This window comes from Callorhinus ursinus, unplaced genomic scaffold, assembly GCF_003265705.2.
Source record: "Callorhinus ursinus isolate GAN/ISIS: 27379988/994484 unplaced genomic scaffold, GSC_fseal_2.0 scaffold18, whole genome shotgun sequence".
NCBI classification, from domain to species: domain Eukaryota; kingdom Metazoa; phylum Chordata; class Mammalia; order Carnivora; family Otariidae; genus Callorhinus; species Callorhinus ursinus.
Genome location: NW_027397080.1, coordinates 179141 through 199245, shown reverse-complemented (window position 1 = coordinate 199245; position 20105 = coordinate 179141). Strand labels below are relative to the sequence as shown.

The window sequence follows — 20105 nt, the reverse complement described above, 5'->3', positions numbered from 1 at the left end:
TGGCCTCTTGCCCAGCACCCCGTGCCCCTGTGCTGTGGGGGATGCAGAGGCAGGATGTGAGTCATCCCTAGACTCCAGCCCCAGCCTGGTCAGTCCTCCCGATTGGCCAGCAGGGCTGTGACCTCCGAGGGGCTGCCTGGACCAAGCACTCTCCACTTCGGTGTGTTCTCTGAACCATGGTTGACTTTCTCTTCACCTGGCTAACTCCAGCTCAACCTTCACCATACAGCTGGGACATCACTTCCCTCAGGAAGCCTTCCTTAACTTCCCAATCCTGCAGGTCAGATCCGGTGTCCAGGTCTGCGTTCTCCAACTTTCTTCCTTGAGGATGGCATTATTTCCACCTTGTGGGGCCAGCTGGGCACAGCCACAGTTGAGGTCACAACAGGGCTCTGGGACAGAACTGATTTCACTTATTGAACAGACCCTTGGAAGAGCTGGGTCCAATGACCTGTCCCTGCCCACACCCACTCCGTGCGGAAATACTGGAGGGTTCCAGAGCTGCTCAGAGCTGAGAGAGCACTTCCCCCCTAACACGACCCCCCACACCACCCTGCCCACTTGGCCCAACATCACCTTCCAAAGCATGGGTGGGGAGAAGGCATGAGCTCCACATGGACCACCCCTGTGACCAGGTTGAGGGGGCCGGGGGGGTTGGGGTGGAGATACACTTGGGAGGATGCATCTGGACATTCACTTAGACTGGGGGAAGGAGGTCTCAGGGGTCCAGTTCCAAGGGTCTTTTGAACCCCTACCTAGTTCTTCCCCAATGGACATAGCCCTTGCCTTTTTATGTGTTCATGCCTCAGGTTATTCTGCTCTGATCCCCTACACCATTCTGTGCTGGGCTCTGCCAGTCAGTGAAGATACCAAAGCCCTGCCTTGGGGAGATCACGCTAGGGAAGGGTTGGTGGCGGGCTGAGGGGTCCCACCCTCCCCACAGCTCAGGCCCCACTTCCCCATTCCCACCCCTTCCATCCTTGGGCATCGTTCTGGGCTGCTTCAGGTGAGGATTGAAGATGGGCAGGAGGAAGTGTTTCCTTATTGATCAAGGGGGGGCCCCAGGCCCAAGTTATGAGTTATGTGCTGATAACGCTGCTGAGGGAATGGAGAAGGGGCAGCGAGCAGGCGGGGTGGGGGGCGGAGAGGAGGGAAGTGCAAGGGGGGTACTTCCCTCAGGCTGGAGGAAGCACAGTCTTCATGACTGGCCAGCAGTTATGAGTGGAGGCCTGTTGCACCATGGCCAGGGGCTTGGTCCCTGTGCAGAGCACAGCAGCGGGTAGGGGCTCGGGTGGGGAGACAGAGGAGCCCTGGATACAAGTCCTGTCCGTCCAACCTCTCACCACAGGACTCGATGAGTCCCTTTCTCTGGAGGGCCTCAGCTTTCCCATCTGTACGATGACATGGTCTCTGCCACTTTTGGTTTGGTTTTGCAATATTCACTGGGTACCTGTGGGCCTGGTCCTCTGGCCCGGGCTCTCGAGAGGAGGAAGTAGACAGGGACCACTCAGAGTGATGTGGGCTGTGATGGACGGAAGCCCTGGGGCTGGGGGAGCACGGCGAAGTCAGGGGAGGCTTCTGTGAGGAGGTGTCATCTGCACTGATCCTTGAAGAATGAGACTCTTCCCAGCTTGTCCTCTGCTCAGAAACCAGGACAGAAGCCTCATGGAGCAGAAGGCTCTGTGGAGGTCGGACCCTGCTCCACCCTGAGGGTGTAGGTGAGTGAGGAGGGGTGTGGAGGGCATAGCCACGTCTTCTGCATAGCCACACACACCTGGGCCAGGTCCTCCTTGCCCCAAACCCTGTGGGAACATGGGTCTTGATGTGGATCTCCAGGGAAAGCCTAATTGTTTTTCCATTAAATTTAAGCCACTAACAGTTTTTTAAAAGAGTTTATTTATTTGACACAGAGAGAGAGTGAGAGAGAGTACAAGCAGAGGGAAGGGTCAGAGGGAGAAGCAGACTCCCCGCTGAGCAGGGAGCCCGATGTGGAGCTTGATCGCCGGGGTCATGACCTGAGCCGAAGGCGGACACTTAACCGACTGAGCCCCCGAGGTGGGCAGAGAGGAACGGGAGGCCTCCAAGAGAACACAAGCCAAAGCTTGGAGGCTGGAATGTTTGAGATTGTTCGGGAGCAGTGAGAGGGCAGGGGCAAAGAGGAAAGGCTGGAGGTCTTGTCTGGAGTCAGATCACCGAAAGCTTTGAAGGGTGGAGTCACATACAAGAGTCTCAGGACGGGACTCAGCTCAGGAGCCACCTCCTCCTGGAAGCCCCTGGGTTGGTGCCTCACCTGGACTCCGTGTCATGGCGGTGACCATTTTGTCTGTCCAAGCCATGCTCCTGTCGGGTTCACTGCTGCCAAGAGCCTGTTCCTGAGGAGTTGCCCAGAGTTTTTGTGAACCTGAAAAAATCTGGTCCAGCCCCTCTACCTAGCCCGTGAGCTCTAGAGGCCCAGGGCCAGGCCTTAAGGGCTGAGGAATCCCATCTGTGGTTACTGTGGGCCTGTGGTTCATTTCTGTGGCCAGCCTGGAGCAAGAGACTGAGATATCTCTGGCCCCAAATTCCAGAGAAACCAGTCAGTAGATCAAAAAGGGAAGGACGCTGAGCTGCAGTCCAGAGAGAAAAATCCAGGTCAAAAACCTGATACAGGGGCCCCCTGTGGAACGTCCAGCGGTACCCCGCTTCAGGCCCTGCCCGACGCTGCCACGTGGAATCCATTTGCAAGAGCTTTGCCCAAGCGAATGCAGGGCTGGTGTCTGCAGGGCCCGGTTCACCTCTGGTTTGGACCCAGGAGGGCTGTGAGATCAGGGTAGCAGGCAGGGCAGGAGGGCAGGGTCTAGCCCCTTAGCCCCTACCTCAGCCCTCCCCAGTCCCCCGGGCCCCTGGCTTCAGCTTCTCCAGTGTTCTGCTCACCGTGGACAGGCTGCTGCGGGCTCCTGGGGGAGAGACCAGGACAGGGCCACCTGAGCAGACAGACTCTGGAGCAGAGCAACCCAGAGGGACCACGGGGGAGAGAGGGGCGTCCCAGGGGACAATTTCAGCTGAATTTAAAGAGGCACAGATGGTCAGAATGGCCCTTCAAGAGGACAGCAGCATGGTGGGGGCAGTTAGAGAGAGGACTCTGGGGCCAAATACCTGGTTTCAGGTCTGGCCCAACCACTTCCTAGTTGCCTTACTTAATCTCCCTGTGCCTCAGTTGCCCCACATATAAAGTGGGCCTAATTACCATTCCTTCCTTATGTGGTTGTTTTGAGAATGGAACAAACTAACATATGTAAAGTGTTTGGAGCAGGCTCTGGAAGGGGCCTTTTGCTGGGATTAGGCATCCTACCACCGGTGGCAGACGCTGTGGGCTGGGGCCATCTTTGAGAAACTCCTGCCCTAGAATTTTCTGGTGTGTGGAGATGGGAGAGGAGGAAGATGTTCCATTTCAGGCACCAGCTCTGAGAGTTGGATTCCGTCATTGGAGAAGAGGGTGAAAACGTAAACTCGGGCATGGGACCTAGGGACAGTCCCAGTGTCCATGGTGGGCATGATAGAGAAGGCCTGAAGTCAAACAAGGGGAGCCCGGCTCAGCTTGGAGCAAGAGGGGTTTTGACCAAACACATGGCAGAACCACCCGATATGCTGGCTCCCCGTGACTGGGGATGTCTCTTCTGCGTGTCCCTCAAGGCTTCTCCCAGGGTCTCACAGAGCTGCTCAGCCAAAGAGCGAAGATGGAAGATGGACTGGAATTTTTAAAACTTACCCTCTTTATTGCCATTGGCACTGGATCTTCCCTCCCCATGGTCTGGCCCTGGGTGGGGGTGGATTCTCAGGCTCCCTGCGGGATAAGACCGCCCCAAGCCCCATGGTTACTAAGCCATTCTCAGATCAAGTCTTACTTTGGGAAGGGAAGTCCTTCCTGCTGTCTCATCTCCATCCCTGCTGCTGTCTTTGCTCCACCACATTCCTTGAGGTGACCCACATGATTAGGGAGTGGAGTTGGAAGAAACGGGCCCTTGAAGGGGAGGAGGGTGGACTTTTTAAGGAGGTGGGCATCATGGGGAGAACTAGGAATATGTAAAGCCCTCCAGGATTGATGGAGATGGTAGCATGTATGTGGGGGGCAGAGATGAGTAAAGGAGCTATACAGGGGTCCTGAGGTCTTAGGAGTGGTAGGGGGTGTTTATGGGGGTTCAAGGAATGAAATGGGCTTATCTGGAGATCTTGGAGGCTTTGGGGGAGTTGGAAACTCTCTCGGGGGGAGATGGGAGTTCTGGGCGCTCTGAGCTGGCTGAGGCACACTTGTAGCAACAGGCTGGAGTCGGCTGCACAGTAGTCATGGCAACGCCAGCAGACCGCACCTTGTGCGCATGCACACACACACACACACACACACACACAGCCAGGAGCAGTCACACACATGGGCTCGGCTCCACCACACAGTGTGCCACAGACTTACACACAATGGGTCTCACCCAGCAGTCCCTGGAAGAGGGCTCTGCTGGGGGCTGGGGGGAGGACTCACCTATGGTGGGCAGAATGTGGTCCAGGTTGAACCGAGTCTTTAGGAACGGGTAGGCCAAGATGAGGAGCCCTGAGAAGAGAGACACAGAGGGGTTCTGTGATGGGGAAGGGGCCTGGTTAGTGCAGGCTGCATGAAGCTGTGGGTAGGCTGTGAGCCTGGGGATGTTTTCTGAGGGGGATATGCGTGTGCATGGGAGGAATATGAGTGTGTAGGTTGGGACTGTGGGTGCGTAAATGTGAGCCTGTGAGTGTTGGGAGGGGGCGGCTCCCCAACACCCAGCTCTAAGGCGGGGGCAGGGAGTTGTGCCTATCTGGGGAAGGGGCTCCAGGCTGTGAAGGCCCAGGCTCCTACCTCTAGCCCCACCAGGTGATTAGCATGGTTGGCTTCCTTCCTTCTCAGCCAGCTGGAAATGGGCCCAGCTGACATCACCACCAACTCTCCTTTGCCCCGCCCTCCCCTAGGGCAGGACTGGGTGCTCCTGAGCAGGCTTCTTCCCACCCAGACCTGGGGAGGGCTTTAGCAGAAGAGTGGACGGTGCCCTACCCACCCCCATTTCATCCCCAGACCAAGTGTCTGTGGCCTTTGGCAGGAGTTTGCAGGTCTGGATGCCAAGAACCCACCAACCTGGTGCTTCTGGCTCTGCTTTTGCCCCAGTGTGGTGGAGTGGGGAAGGGATGGTACTCAGCATCATTGTGGGGATATCAGTGGGACTGGCCCAGATAGACAGATGGTCAGATGCCTGGAAAGATAGACAGATGCCCTGCCAAGGTATACCAGGAAGGTTGGATCTTATCTTGGTTCACAGAGTGCCCGTTGGGACCTCTGAACTCTTTTACCTGCCCCCTGTCAACCCACCCCCAATAGGCTGATGAATTCCACCAAAAACCCAAGGGCCCAGAGCTTGGAACTAGAGGGCCAGAGGGGGAGCAGCCAAAGAGGAGTGTGGCAGCCGGCTCCCTTCTCCACAGTGTCCTTATCCCTGGAAGAAGGAACCTCACGCCAAGACTCCTCTGCCTCCCCGCGCCCCGACAGCTGCCTTGCTCACACCTCCCCAACCAATTCCTGTTGAACCAGCCCTTCCCCCCATTTCTCATTCACCGGACCATGCCCCTGCTCCCTCTCTGAGCCCGGCACCTGCTCACCCAGACCAGCAGCGCCAATGAAGATGCCACCGACGGCAGCTGCAGCTTTGGACACGGACACACCGATGATGATGCTGCCGGCCACCAGGCCGAGGGCCACCCAGGCCAGCTGTAGGCAGCGGAAGTCTCCGCTGCTGATGGGGATGTCCATGCAGGTCTACCCAAGGTACTGTCTGCAGCCGGTGGGGCCTGTCCCCAGGAAGGCCCTGGAGGGCTCGGTCCTCTTGGATGTATCTTTGTTGGAGCTCCACCTTCAGAGTGGGAATTTCTGGGCAGGAAGATTCGGGGCTAGTAACCCTATCCCACAGCCCCCCTAGGGGCCCCCAGCCGCACCTTGACCTAGAATCCCTGCCAGGTCATGCCAGCCTACTCCTCCTCCCGTGAAGGCCCCTGAATCTGGAGGCCACTCTTGGGACTCTTGTCTGATCACATCCTGCCTTGGCTGGGGAGCCTTCCTGCCCCACCGGGTCCCCCCCCGTTAGCTTCCTCTCAGGAGGGCTTAGCCTGAGCTGCCCTGCCCAGGACGTCCCGCCCTTGCTGTCTGGAGCCTGCTCTGCGGCCACTGGGCCTTGGCCTATTAAAGTTTAAAGCAGTGGAGGAGGTTGGTCCAGGGGCCACGGGTTCCTCGGAGATGCAGGCAGCTGGGAGGTCCTGAGTTATTCATGAGTTTGCAATGTGAGCTGCTGCTTGCCCCAGAGGCCCGCTGGGGCTTTCAGCCCAGGTTCCGCTGCTGGTTCCTGAGGGGGCAGGATAGACTGGTGGCTTCCCGTGTGGCTTAGCAGCCAGGGATGTGAGGAGATTCCCTGGCTGCATGCTCAGGGCCCACTCTGCGCTCTTCTGCCATTTGGCTCATGAGGCTTCTGCTAGGGACTCAGAGGTGGGCATGGGAGGGGACCTGGACGAGGCTCAGTGACTGGAACAGGAGGAGAGAAAGAGGTATTCCACTGAGTTCATGCTCTTCCCCTTGCCCCTCCGCCAGCCTGTCAACCTCCGGTCTCCAAGGGGGAGCAGGGCTGAGGGGTCCTGGTTTGAGGCTGATTTCAGGGGACCTCCTTCTCCTCGGGTAGGCTTGGTATCCACCCCCTTAGTTGCCAGTGGGATGAAAGGGCGAGCCCCCAGCCCTCCTGGGATCCCTGGCAGGGGCTGAGAAGGAAGAGCAGGGAGCAGATGGGTGGGGGGAGGAGATGGGGTAGGAGGAAAACAAATACGGGGAGAAGGATTGGCAGGGACTGGGTGCCAGTGGCTAGGGGACATGGCTAGCACCTCCTAACGTACTTGCAGGACCCACCAATTCAAGGCTGGGCAGTGGTAGCCCAGCCCAGCCCTATCCCACCCCCAGACCCGGCCCTCGCCACCTACTGCATTCTCTGGCCCTTGATGGATCAGGGCCTCCCTGATCCCCGAATCTGGACCTGGTCCTATGCCTGCACCTAGGCACCTGGGCCCTCTTCCCAGGGTCCCATCACCAGCCCCACTGGCCTCTGTTTGCGTGCCTCTGTCTCCCCACGATGTCTGCCACCCAACATAGCCAGGCCACGGCCCTCCGCCTCCACAGGGACCCCTGCCCCTCGCTTCGCCCCTTCTCTGCCACCGCCCTTCTGCTGAGTGTCTGCTCGGTCAGCCCCAAGTCTGTAAAGCCACTCCTGATGTTGCCTGAGTGGGTGGGCTACCTACCACTGCTCCCCCATCATCTGTCCTGTTCTCTGTCTCCTCTGTAGACTGTGAGCCCCTCACGGGCCGGTTCAGGGAGTGAGCCCCACAGAATGGCCCGAGAGGACCTGGCTTCTGAACACAAGGCAGAGCTCAGGGAGGGCCTGGGCCCGCAGGACGACCTCAGGTCAGCATGGAGGAGGGCCATGGGCCCCGTGGGACCTCCGTCTCTAACAAGGGGCTTTCCTTGGGCAGGGGTGGGGGCCTGAGAAGGCCAGGGTCACTGGACTGAGCTTCAGCAGAGGGAAGGCACTGATGGGAGGCTGGAGAGGGGCCTGGGTAAGGACAGGTGTGAACTCAAAGGTACATAGAGAGGAGGGGGACTGCAGAGCACCAGTGGGGTCCCCTGGCTGTATTCTGGGCCCCCATAAGAGGAAGCCCCCGGAGGTGGGCATTCCCCAGCTACAGCAGCTGTGGCCAACGTCCCCTGTGCCGCTCTCCAGGATGAGGTCTGATTATTCCTCTAATTAGGCATCAAATGACAGCCCATGTCTCTGTCACACGTAATTGATCCCCCACTGACTAGTTTTAGAAGGAGCTGTCAAAATAATTGTCTATGACAATGTGTTCCTGAGATGTTGAGCTCTGGGAATCTCAACACCTCACCCCCAGTAAGTGTTTGCATAACTAGCTGGGCAGGGGCGTGAGGCTGAAGGCGGCCCCACACCGTCAGCAGGACAGGGCACCGCACACTGTGGGACCTGGGCCAGCCGCTCACCTCCTGAACCTCACTTTGCCCATCTGGTGAAGGGGGATGTCGATGGCAGAGGCTGGAGGCAAGGAGGCCTGTGCATTGTGAGTTTCAGATCCCAGAAGAACACTCTAACCTCTAAAAACAAGACCAAATTCGAAATTAAAGGGTTTTGTTTTGGTTTTGTTTTGTTTTGTTTGACCTTGTAAATCCCTCAGGGCCCAGAGACATAGGAGGAAATATGGAGCAGAGACACAGTAAACCATTATCAGTTACAAGATCACAGAACTACAAACCCATCCAAGATCCTTATGGAATAGATGGGGAAACTGAGACACGGGGAGTGGAAGGAGGCCCCAGAGTCCTTGAGAGAACCTCAGTGCCCAGATTCTGTGCTCAGCTGGGAAGTACTCTAGCATTTCTCTGTCCCTGAATTTCTAACTTGTCCTATTTGAGGTGGGAGGGATTGGCAACCCTACAGTCAGAGGGAGACACTGTGTTCAGTCAAGGCCTCCATTTTTTCCCTCTTGACAGGGGAGTGTCATTAAAGGCTACTTGAAACCTTTGTGATGCCTGCTCTCCTGTTGATTGGAAATGTAGAGAGGGAGGCTTGCTTATTCTTTCCTCAATACAGGCTGTTTCATCTGTGAGAAAGAAAACACAAGCCTATCCTTGGGTGACGTGCCTCCTATCATAGGTAAAGGAGGTGGAAGCCCGAGTCACTAGAGGATGATTGCCCCGCCTGTTCCCCACCTCGCAAGCCTCGGAGCCCTCCTCGCTGAAGCCTGGGTCCCCGAGGCCTCTGGATCCGGGACGGCGTGTGGGGGGTGCATAGGCCCCAGGTCACAGCTGCTTTCCTCCACAAAACCTCTGTTTCGCGGCGAGGCCCGGGCCAGAGCGCACGCCTATGCTCTTTCCTCCCCAGAGGTGCCGAGGCCAAGGCTGGCATGGGCTGGGGAGGAGGAAGGGGTGAGAAGGCCTCAGTGTGGTTTAGTTCCGTTTATTTTCCTTGAGGGGTGAGGACCCTGGAAAAGAGCGTGATTAATGCCCTGGTCCCCTGGGGGACGGGCGCTTTCCCAGGCTGTTCAGAAGCTGAACTCGGGGAAGTGGCTTCCAAGGCAACTGCTACCATGGCAACAAGAGTGCCAGCTGAGGGGGGACCCGGCTCCTGGCTCCAGGGAGCTGGCACGGGACCAGGGCACTGCTGTTCGGGAGCGGGGTCTGGTGAGAGGCATTCGGCCGGCAGGGAGAAGCGGCCCCCAGGGGCTCAGGCGGGTGGACATCTGGAGGGAGAAAGGCTTGGCCGCTGTGCCCAGGCCCCCAGACAGGGGTTAGACAGGAGTCCTGCTAACTGGGTTAGAGGCAGGAGGCCTGAGGTCTGGAACACGCCGGCTGGCCGGGACCAGCTTTCTCCTAAGGCCCGGTCCACACCTGAGCCCTAGAGCCAGGGGACTGGCCGCCACAGTTCCAGGCCCCAGAGCCTCCCTCAGTGTGTCTGCCATACCTACCCCTGCCTAGTAGAGCCAGGCACATGGCCCAGGCCTCAAAAAGGGCAGGGGACTTCCCAAGGTCACCCAGTGAAGAGTGGCAGGACTAGAACCCAGGCCCCCCGATCCCCAAACGCAGACTCTGCCCTGGCACTACAGCCAAGGGGCCTTGGGGACAGGGACCCCCAGCCCAGAGGGGCAGAGCACCCTGTCGGCAGGAGAACCCCACAAAGGGCCAGAGGCCAGGCCCATCTGGAAAGCGCAGATCCATCTCCACCCACACACGCCAAGGAAAGTGGGGGAAACTGGTCTCCGTCACTGGCTCCGAGTAAAGGGATTGTGCCCTGTGCTGAGGCACGGCAGTAAGAAGGACCACAACCGCCACAGCCAACCCTGGACCACACACTGGCTGTGCGCGCCTGGAACTGCTCCAACCACTCTACATTTAATCCCTCATTTCACAACAGGACCATGAGGTAAGCCCTAGCAGCCCCAATTTTTGGTTGAAGGAACTGCCGCCCTCAGAGACTGAGTCACTTGCCCAGGGCTCAAAGCTAGTTAAGTGGCAGAGCTGGGATCGGAAGCCGGGCAGCATGGCTCTACATCCCACGTCTCTCCGGGACGAATCCCGGTTCTGTCTTCCTACCTGTACCTCAAGGTCTTTCTCTCTTTTCTCTGCTCAGTTCTAAGTGGGGTGACATAATGGTACCTCACTCACCTCACATGACGGCTCTGAAAATTAAAGGAGATAATGCCTGGACATTTCTCTGCCAGTGGCTGTTGCTTAGCGCACGACAACGCTAACAAAACCGAAGGAGGCGCTGTAGCATTGAAGCGGAGCCGAGGACGAGAGCAGCCTCGCCAGGTGGACCAGGGCGGGGAGGCGGGCTGGCAGAGGGCAGCGCCTGAGCAAAGGCACAGAGGCCTGAGAGCTGGCTAGAACTCTACCCAGAACAAGCCCAGGAAGCCCCTGGAAATCACCTCTCAGTTGGCCAACCCGAAGGACTGATGGGCTGGGGCTGGAGTCGAGACAAAACTCATACCCTGGTTCCGAGTCCCCAGGGACTGGGGAGACTTTGGGCCAGAAGGCTTAGGTTCTGCAGGCCTGTTTTTCCAGCCCATCTGCCTCCAGCGAGAAGTTGCTGCAAAGGGAAGACTGTCAACAGAAAGGATGTCAGCGTCAAGACGGAGGCACTGATGCTGCCGGACAGCCCCTAGAGTGAGGAGCCACTGACCCCATCTCCCCTCTCCCCAGGGAGAGGAGCTGCCGGCAGCACCTTGTCTGCTGCCCTGGCCTTCAGACCTCCCTCCCGCTCCAGCTTGGGAACTTCTAAAGCCCCTTCCCACCCCAGCCCTCTCCAGTGTGGTTCTGAGGGTGACACAGGACAAAGCACACAAAGCCCTTTGCATGGGGAACACGAGAGCTGCGGACGTGAGGCCCATTTTTCTTTGTTCTAACTCTGACAAGTCCTGGGCACACAACAGATCCTCAAGAAAGGCTTAGTGCTGCTCCAGACTGAGGGGACCTTCATTCCTGCTTGGGCGTGTGGCTGGCCTGGGCACAGGGCACACCTATTAAGGCATTTTTTGAAGCTGGTTTGTGTGATGGTTGCTGATGCCTCGTCTTCCACCTGATAGGGAGACCCTACAGGACAGAGGCTGTTTCTCACTCCTCTCTGGGTCCTGGCACAGGAGACTGACCAATGTTTTGGAACTTCATTTCCTCACCTAAAAAAGAAAAGCAATGATCTCTCCTTCACCTTGTTTTGTGGATCCAGTGAGGGGCTAGATTTTAGAGGTCCCAGTTAGGGACACCTTCTCCCCACTGGGTTGGACTCGGCCCCGCTCCAGAAGGCCTGTCTCCCTCTCAGGTTCACAGGGGAGGAAAGGACCACCAGAAAGGCCACAGCTAGAATTTAAAACAGTTTTATTAAAACAAGCACATTGTATAATAGCACTGTCGTGTTGTGTGTCTGTCTGACTTGTACAGATCCATTTTCTTTAGGCAGCTGGGCAGCTCGGCTTCTCGGGGGACCAGATGCACCCTCAGGCTCTCTGGCAGCAGGCGGCACATGGCTCGGACCAGGGCTGCCTGCGATCTGGTGCTACATCGGGCACGGAGCCCCTTCTAACTGCCCTGGACTGGTGCTGCCCTCCAGCAGACACAGCCTCTTAAGTCACTCTTCATCTTAACAGCTTAAAACCAGTTAGAATGATAGGAAATAGCTGAATAAAACCTTCCACATGCATGGACATTCAAGGACGAGCACGCCATGACATGTTCTGGAAAATCCACCGGCTTGCAGTGGGAGTTTAAAGTCCCATCTTTGCTGGAAGTGCATGGTTAAAAAAAAACAAATATTTTTTTAAACGAAATAATACGGACTTCAGCAGCAATCTCAAACAAGGAAGAGGATGATAAATGAGGGACACGTTTTGGTCCCGGCAAAGAAAGATTATGTGCTTCTCCCGCACCACAGACTGGAAGACTGATCTGGCCTCCTGAACGCGGAAGGCTGCCTGCCCTTTCCTGAATTGAGGGGATGGCTTCGCTCAGCCGAGGGGAGGACATCCGGAGGACAAAGGAAGGACCAGCGGGGGGGGGGGGGGGGGGCGGTGACAGTGTAGGGAGAGGAAAGAGCCTCTGTCTACTGCCGCTTCTCAAGCCTGGCTCCCAGAAGGCTGCAGCCCCAACCCGCTGCCGCCCGCCCGCCCAGGAGAGCAGGCGGATCCTGGATCTGCAGGCGGGTGAGCAGGTGGGCGGGAGCCCAGCAGAGATGTCCCTGCCGCAGGCGATTATGCAAAGTGACAAGTGATTGCTTTCCTTTTCAAAGACAACTCCTTCGGATGGAGCTTTTTCCTTGAAGACTCCGGGGAGATGGGGGGTTGGGTGGGAACCTCAGGGCCTTGGCTGGGACGGGGGCCACGGAGCAGCTTCCTCTGCGTGCTCTGCAGACTTTTGCCACGCCCAGGCGGGCCGAGGTCCGGGAAGCCGTGGCCGGAGCAGGTCAGAGTGCGGCGGGAGTTGGGCACGGTTCCGGGTCGCCGCTGCGGCCTGCCTGGGCCAGGGCCCTCCGGCGGGCCAGGCGTGACTTGCAGGGAGGGGAAAGCCTCACAGAGCAGAGGCCCTCGACCAGCGACTCGGACTCCTCTGCCAGCTCGTCTTCCTCGCGCTGAGAAAGCTGGCGGTTAAGGGCGATGGCCTCAGCCGCAAAGAGTGTCAGGTCCATCGTGCTGCTATTTCTACAAGGGCGGGCAGCACAGAGCAGAGGGAAGCGGGGCTCAGCGCCCTGGCCAGCCCGCTCCCGCACCCCTGGAGGCTTTCTCTGGGCAGCTCCTCTCCCCACTTCCCCAAAAGTCGTTCTTGCCCAGGTTTGCAATCTGATTTCACTGAGGCTGGAATGGCTTTGAGCCTCAACTACAGTCCTTGGACTTAGGAGTTGGGACAAATGTCCCCTTCTCTTCAGAGCACCCTCCTCTGTGCTCCCATGCTCTGCACCCAGCTCTCCCTGAGGAAGGGCCTGGCACATGAAGCGCACACCCATGTATCCCCCTCCCCTGTCAGGGTGGGGCGCTCCAAGAGCAGGGGCTGTGCCTTTGTGTCTGTATCCCTGGGGCCCAGCCCAGGGCTAGCATATAGCAGGCACTGTGGGTTTGCCGGATACATCTTCTAAGGCGGACCAGAGGTTTGGAACCTCAAGGCACCTGGACGCAGCTCTGGAGAATCAGGCTGCCTCACTCCAATGGCAATTACGGTGATGTAAGACTTCCCCGTGTAACTCCCAGCACCTGGTCATGAGGTGGCTCCCTGGAGGGGTTCCCACAGTGTGGTAGCCCTGGCCCTTTGGGAATAGGGCAGTGCTCACTAGGAACACGGTTAGTGTTAAAAGGCATTGGAGTCAAACAGATCCAGGTTCAAAGTCCAACTACCCAAGGCACCTGTGTGGCCCTGCGTGAGTTACCTCAATCTCTATTCTTGGTTTTCTCATCCATAAAATGGGGTAATAGGAACACCTCTCTTTTAAATTTATCATAAAGATTATGAATAGAATCTCTGTAAAGCCCTTAGCACCATATCCTGCACGTGGTATGCATTTACTATAGCGCGGCCATTACTATTACTGTGTCTAGTGGTGACAGGACAACTGGTCCTACTGCCTCACAGTGCCCCCTCCTGCTACTGTCACCAACCCGCAGCTGCAGGAGGGAACCTTGGGGTGAATAACCTACAGATAAGGTCTTTGGGCTATAAATGGTGATTTCTAGTTAGATGCAAGCAGACATGGTAACAGTTTTTTCTCCTGCAAACAGCACCTGAGGGGCCTTGAAGGAGCTGGAGGGCAGGGGAGGCCGTCAGGTGGCAGCAGAAAAGAGGGGAAAGATGGGAGGAGCCCTGTGGAGAAGGCAGGCCAGGGAGCCCCTTCATGAGGATGACACCTAGGCTCCCTACCCCACCTCCACCCCAACGTGGCTGAGAGTTTGAGGGAAAGTCAAAGCCAAAGAAAGAAGGGCATCAGGTGTGGTTGGAGCATTTACCTCTGGAGGACTTGCGGCGTGGGGAGTCCCCTTTCTGGAGCTTGCTAGAATGGGAAGGATAGACGTGGGGGTAAGCACTGCTCCCTCCTTCAAGAGCTGCCCGACCCACACCAGTGCAGAGTGGGTAAGCTACTAGAGACTCCTGGCCCAGCATAGACACTTGGCCGAGCTTGCCTGTAGGGTCAGACCTTCCAAGGAGAGAGCAAGAAAGGACAGCTTGAACCCAGCTGATTCTGCATGGAGATTCACTCCCTTTGCCCGGCAAAGTCTTCTTTATCCTCCAAGACCCAGCTCGAGGGTCACTTCCCCTGAGAAGCATTCATTCTCCCACCCCTGCCACCTCCCTACCCCTGTCCAAGCAGAGGTGGACCCTCATCCTTTTGTAACCCTAGCACTTTTGATAAGCGTTTGTTACACGATCCCATAATTTATTCCCTTGTCTCCCCCTCTCCACTAAAGTAAGAAGACAGGGATTGGGTCTTACTCATCCCAGTATCACCAGAGTCTGGCATGGGGTAGGTGCTCAGTAAAGCTAGCAACTCTTGCGTGGCTAGGAATCAGCCACTCAGAGATTCTTAGATTGGGTCCCCCCTGTAACATGGGGCTGGCAATGTTTGTTTCCTTCCACTGGAAGGGCCACTGAGGCTGGCTAGGGCCTGGCAGACCAATGACACAGTAAATCACAGGAGGTCTGGCAGACCCCTTGGAGGGGCAGAAGTCAGGTAACATGCCTAACTGAGGAGGATGGTTAAAAATGTTTTCTGGTAAAGACCTGGATCCTTTGGGGAAAACACCGCCATTTGCCTTTTAGGCAAGCTGCACCCCAGGACCACGAGGAGAACCTTTGTGCCCCGAATGCATCCTCACTGCAAGCAGGGAAGCAAGGCCCTGCTTCTGGCGTTCTCAGCTCATGACATGTCTGTCTAAGGGGAGGGTGCCACAGGCCCCAAATGCCAATACCAGGCTGCTTCCAAGACTGTGTGCCTCTGCCAATGGAAGGATGCGTGTGTCAAATCCCCCAGAGGCCTCTGCTCATTCCTGAGAGGCAAGGGTCAGTTAGGAGCCTAGTCCGGGGCAAAGGTTAGAGCCAAGTCTATGACCAGTAAGGGGCTCCTTCTGGGGCTACGTCAGTGGCCACTTCACTCCACATGGGCAGGGACTGAAGCAGGTCTCGCTCCAGCTGAGGTCAGCCACCTGGGCTGCTGTCCAGTACTTGCTACTCTAAAAGCTTCCTCACAGCCACGCTACAGGCCTCAGGAGGTGGACTGCCGCCCCTCCCCGGGTTACTCACCCCCTGCACCCAAGGGTGCTGCAGAACTTGGGCAGCACTCAGTCTCTGCTTTGCATCTCGAACCAGGAGCTTGGAGATGAGGTCTTTGGCCTCGCTGGAGATGTGTGCCCAGTCCTTGTCAGGAAACTCATACTTGCCTTCTTGGATGCTCTCAAACAGCTTGTTCTAGGTAAAGAAGATTCCTCCTGACACCACGCTACCAGGGAATAAGTGGAATGTGCCTGCCATTGATTTGGTCACCCTGGGTCCCCTTGGCTTTAGCTGAAGCTGCGGCTCATGGCTTGGAGATGCTACAGGCTAGGGCCCTCCCTGGCCCCCCATCCCCGCTAAGTCATCAGACCACACAGAATGCCCCTGTCGGACAGAGATGGCTAGGCTACTTGGAGGGCTGCATGGGTCACACTTGGGGAATGCCAACTAGGGAACACAGCCCAAATTCCTCGGCCCTTCATACGGGGCCCCCACAAATGGGCCCCTGGCAATCTGTCAGGTTACAGCTCCCCGCACTGCCAAGCTTACACTTCTACTCTTCTTTCCCATACACATGCAGCTGTCTCACCTCCATGTCTTGGCTGGTTCTGCCACTCCTGCTTCTATTTCTTGGGCAAGACTCATGTTTGAAGGCTCAGCTCAGGTATGGTTTGCTCTAACAACTCTCCCCTGAACTCCCAGCTAAGCCTGTCTCTCTCTCACCCTGTCGCTGGCCCTTGGACAGAGGGGAAAGGGGCACCAGAGACCCCCTTCTGGAGCAGGAACACCTCCCAGCCCAGTCCTGTTGGGCATCCCCCAACCATGCTGACCCCCTGGCAGGCCCCGTGCAGCAGATCCCCGAGCTGTACTTACCTGGCACACCCTGCAGACCTCTCCCCTGTCCCAGCCACAGTCGGTCCCACAGTGACCTACGAAGGGGGGGTAGCCGCTCAGCATGATGTAGAGGACCACGCCCAGGCTCCACAGGTCACAGCGCTTGTCGTAAAAGGTGGCCTCATCCCTGAAGACCTCCACCACCTCCGGGGCCATGTATTCTGCAGAGCCACACTGTGGGGGCCAAGGTTGGGAGGGGAAATGGCAGAGAAGAGAGAGGTTTAGTCACAGGGAGAGGAGATGGCAAAGAGTAGAATGTCATGGGACTTGAGCAGGAGCATGGGGCCGAAGAGCAAGGAGTTGCCAGGAAAGCCGGCCAGAGGGCTCACCTGATACCACCAAGGCACCTGGAAAAGCTGGGCTAACTGAGCATTTGTATATGGAGTCCTAGTGTTCCCCATGATCCACATGACCAGTTCCAGGTCACCTTCCCATCTTTCCAGGTCCTTCTCCAGTAGGCAGAGGCTCCTGGTCAAGAAGCTGCTCAGCTCTCTGCAGACAGTCACTTAATGTACAGGTACTTCAATGTACCAGGGGCACGGGTCCAGGAGGGGGTCTGTGGACATCCAGTCCCATAAAGTGAGTAGTTCTTTTTTTTTTTCTTTCTTTTTCTTCTTCTTCATTTTTTTTTAAAAATTGTAAGTAGGCTCCATGCTCAGCACAGGGCTTAAACTCACGACCCTGAGATCAAGATCTGAGCTGAGATCAAGAGTTGGACACTTAACTGACTGAGCCACCCAGGCGCCCCCATAAGACAAGGAATTCTTAAAGTGAAGTCCCTGCCAAGCTTCTCTGCCAGCTTAGACCAAGGAGGTATAAGAATTCAGAATTAAGAGTCCATCCAAGCTGGGAGAGCTCTTAGAACAAATCCAATCTCCCTGCTTTTCCCATTTATAGATGGGAAAACGGAGGACGAGAAGGGGGCAGGGATTTGGTTTCAAATCCCAGTACAAGAATTTGGGATTCTTTCCTTCCATCCTTGCATATAAGATGCTGATAAAAACAAAACAAATTCTTTTTGCTCCCCTCTTCCTTACTGCAGCCTTGCCAAGAGATGCCTCCCTGGCCCCCAACACACACAACTAATTAGATGGGAAGATAGGAAGTGGAGAAAGGACATTTTCCATATTATTGGCAATTAGAGTTAATGACTTTGAGAACAAGGTAGCTCAGCGTAGTAGAAGCTAATACAGAAACATTTCTAATAATGTCAATTAGAATAAGACACAAGCACATTGAAATGCATGTCTTAAAAAAGGTTATTAGGAAAAATCACTTATGAAACATGCAAATCTCAAAAGACTCATAATAATTATAGTACATTGGGTATGTACAAGAGATGTCTAAGGAAGAACAGCTCCCAGCTGCACATCTGGGCATGAAATGTGAAGTGAAGGAAGCAACAGGATAACTCAGGCAAGTGATCCTACATGCGGAGAGCTGGGACCTCTCAGTTCTGGCCACAGAGAGACCACATTGCCCCTCCTCCATCACAGGGGGACGTGCTGAGACGCTGCCAGGGAGAGTGGGACTCAGAGCTATCGTGTGCTCAGGTGCAAAGGGCTGGCCTGGGCTAGTGTCTGTCTTTACCTGGGTCAGGAGTCAGCGCTCAGCCTGTTCCCACAAATACATTTTGTCTCATCATTGGCAGAGGACCTGCCCCAAACAAAAAGCTCCCATGTCAGTTTCATTAGCAACTAAACCCTGACGGGGTGGGTGGGGGTGGCTCACAAAGTGGCCAAATGACAACTCAGGCAGAAACACTCGGTTTTCCTTCCTTAGCTCTCTGTTCTGGACTCCAGCTTTGGGTTAGGGGTACTCCAAGGGTACAGGAGTCCTGAAGGAGGTGGTACAGGGTGCCCAGCCATACATACTGGAGTGGTCAGCTCTGGTGTGGTTATGGGGGTGCAGGAATTGTTTAACTTCACCCCACTGCCCAAGTCAAAGTCACAGATTTTCACCGGAGACACCTGAAAAGGAAAGCAAAAAGCAAAGGTTACAAATATAAGAAAACCAAGGGCACCAGGAGACCAATGTGACTATGACACAGTCACTCACCCTCCCTCACTCCTTCCCCTCTCACTCGCTGGCTCTAACTATTGCACACACTCTTTCTCTCTCTATGGCTGCCATGCCAAAGTCCAGCTTTTTCTGTCACATCATGTTTATTCTTCTTGGGTTAGAAATCACCTGATTTCTAGAAATCACCTGAGAATTTATCCTAAGGTGTCTTCTGCCCCACACTCTTTCCTCACTTCCTAAGAGAAAATGTGCATGCTACGTGGTGTCAGGCTGCTGTGCACTTAGTAAAACGAGTAGCAAACCTACAGAAGGAACTCTTGCCCACAAATGACAAATGATGGTGTAGTCTGCAGAATCAGAGAAGTAAATATGTATTCCTGAAAGACTCTTTGCAGCCCATTCAGTGGAGGGTACCACCTCAGGTGGCTTGGGGTGACCAATTCATCTTTGCTTGCTTGGGACTTTGTTGGTTGCAGTACTGAAAGCTGTGTATCCTGGGAAACCCCTCAGGCCCGAGCAAACTGGGAGGGCTGGTCACCCAAACTGGATGTTGCCCCTGAAACCACAGACAGCGTGAGTCATCTCTGGAGCTGACCAGGAGGGCACCTCGAGTGCATGCAGAATGGCCTGCATGGTGGAAGCAGCACAGTGAGCCTCTCAGGCTGGTTGTGGGAGTCCCAGCTCAGCCACTGACCTGCTGGGGAAGCCGTAAGTCTCTCAACTTTCCTTCCTCCCTTCCTTTCTTTCCTCTCCCCTCCCTTCCTCCTCCTTCTCTCTTATACCCTTCTTTGTCACTTAACCTCTTTTTTTTTATTGTGATAAAACATATATAAAATAAAATAATCCACTTGAGTCATTTTTGAATGTATAATTCAGTGGCACTAATTATGGCCACACTGTTGTACAACCATCTCCAGGATCTGTTTCCAAAACTTTTCCATCATCCCCAACAGAAACCATCAGGTAGAAACTCCCTATTCCCCCCTCTCCCCAGTAAATACCTCATCTACTTTCTGTCTGTATGAATGTGGCTATTTCAGATGTTTCATTAGCTGGAATTGCACAATATCGGTCTTGTGTCTGGCTTACTTCACTTAGCATACTGCTTTCAAGGTTCGTCCAATGGTGTAGTGTGTATCAGAACTTCTACTGTTGGGGGGCTGAACAATATTCCATTGTATGGAGGGACCACATTTTGTTTTATCCATTTACCTACTGATGGACACTTGGGTTGTTTCCAGCTTTGGCTGTTGTGAATAATGCTCCAATGAACACTGATGTTCAAGTTCAAACCTCTGTATTCAATTCTTTTGGGTATATACATAGGTGTGGAATTGCTGAGTGGTGTGGTAATCCTGTTTAGCTTGGTGAGGAACTGCCACGCTGCTTTCCACCGCAGCCACACCATTCCATGGGTTCCAATTTCTCCACAGCCTCATCAGCATTTGCTCTTCTCTGGTTTTTTTCTTCTTTTTAAAATTCTAACCATCCTAGCAGCTGTGAGGTGGTGTCTATGTTTTGTTTTTTTTTTAAGATTTTATTTATTTATTTGAGAGAGAGAGAGGGAGCATGAGCGGGAGGAGGAGCAGACTCCCACTGAGCAGGGAGCCCCATGTGGGGCCTGATCCCAGGACTCTGGCATCATGACCTGAGCTAAAGGCAGATGCTTAACCAACTGAGCCACTCAGGTGTCCCTAATGGTGGTTTTGATCAATATTTCCCTAATGACCAAGGATGTTGAGCATCTTTTCATACGCTATTGGCCATCTGTGTACTTTTTTGGGGGAAATGTCTATTCAAGTTCTTTGCCCACTTTTAAAATTGGGTTGTCTTTTTGATGTTGAGTTTTAGA

At 55.3% G+C, this 20105-nt stretch overlaps 2 protein-coding genes across 11 annotated transcripts in view; both read right to left on the bottom strand.

The window, feature by feature from the left end:
• Positions 1 to 1873: 1873 nt before the first annotated feature.
• On the bottom strand, positions 1874 to 8772 carry KNCN (kinocilin). Of its 4 annotated transcripts, XM_025855968.2 has the most exons (8): positions 8081 to 8772; positions 5653 to 5920; positions 5135 to 5270; positions 4511 to 4579; positions 3749 to 3823; positions 2914 to 2936; positions 2291 to 2372; positions 1874 to 2199 (listed from the first exon to the last, which is right to left on the bottom strand). In XM_025855968.2, the coding sequence occupies exons 1-8, from the start codon at positions 8101 to 8103 to the stop codon at positions 2009 to 2011; spliced, it is 867 nt and encodes a 288-aa protein (XP_025711753.2). In that variant the 5' UTR covers positions 8104 to 8772; the 3' UTR covers positions 1874 to 2008. The 4 variants fall into 4 exon arrangements, with proteins under 4 accessions (XP_025711753.2, XP_073758764.1, XP_073758763.1 ...); XM_073902663.1 differs by lacking the exon at positions 5135 to 5270 and having other exon boundaries at positions 5653 to 5903; XM_073902662.1 differs by having other exon boundaries at positions 2059 to 2372.
• A 2201-nt stretch (positions 8773 to 10973) lies between these two features.
• Positions 10974 to 20105, bottom strand: part of MKNK1 (MAPK interacting serine/threonine kinase 1) — a 42935-nt gene continuing 33803 nt past the window's right edge. For 5 of the 7 annotated variants that reach the window (XM_073902659.1, XM_073902656.1, XM_073902658.1 and 2 more), the window contains 5 exons: positions 18106 to 18201; positions 16211 to 16405; positions 15368 to 15532; positions 14077 to 14120; positions 11451 to 12783 (listed from right to left, as the gene is read on the bottom strand). In XM_073902659.1, coding sequence (XP_073758760.1) covers positions 12549 to 12783; positions 14077 to 14120; positions 15368 to 15532; positions 16211 to 16405; positions 18106 to 18201 — 735 coding nt within the window. In that variant the 3' untranslated portion in view covers positions 11451 to 12548. Of the gene's footprint in view, positions 11269 to 11450; positions 12784 to 14076; positions 14121 to 15367; positions 15533 to 16210; positions 16406 to 18105; positions 18202 to 20105 lie in introns of those variants that run through there. The other 2 variants (XM_073902660.1, XM_073902661.1) reach the window with 2 other exon arrangements.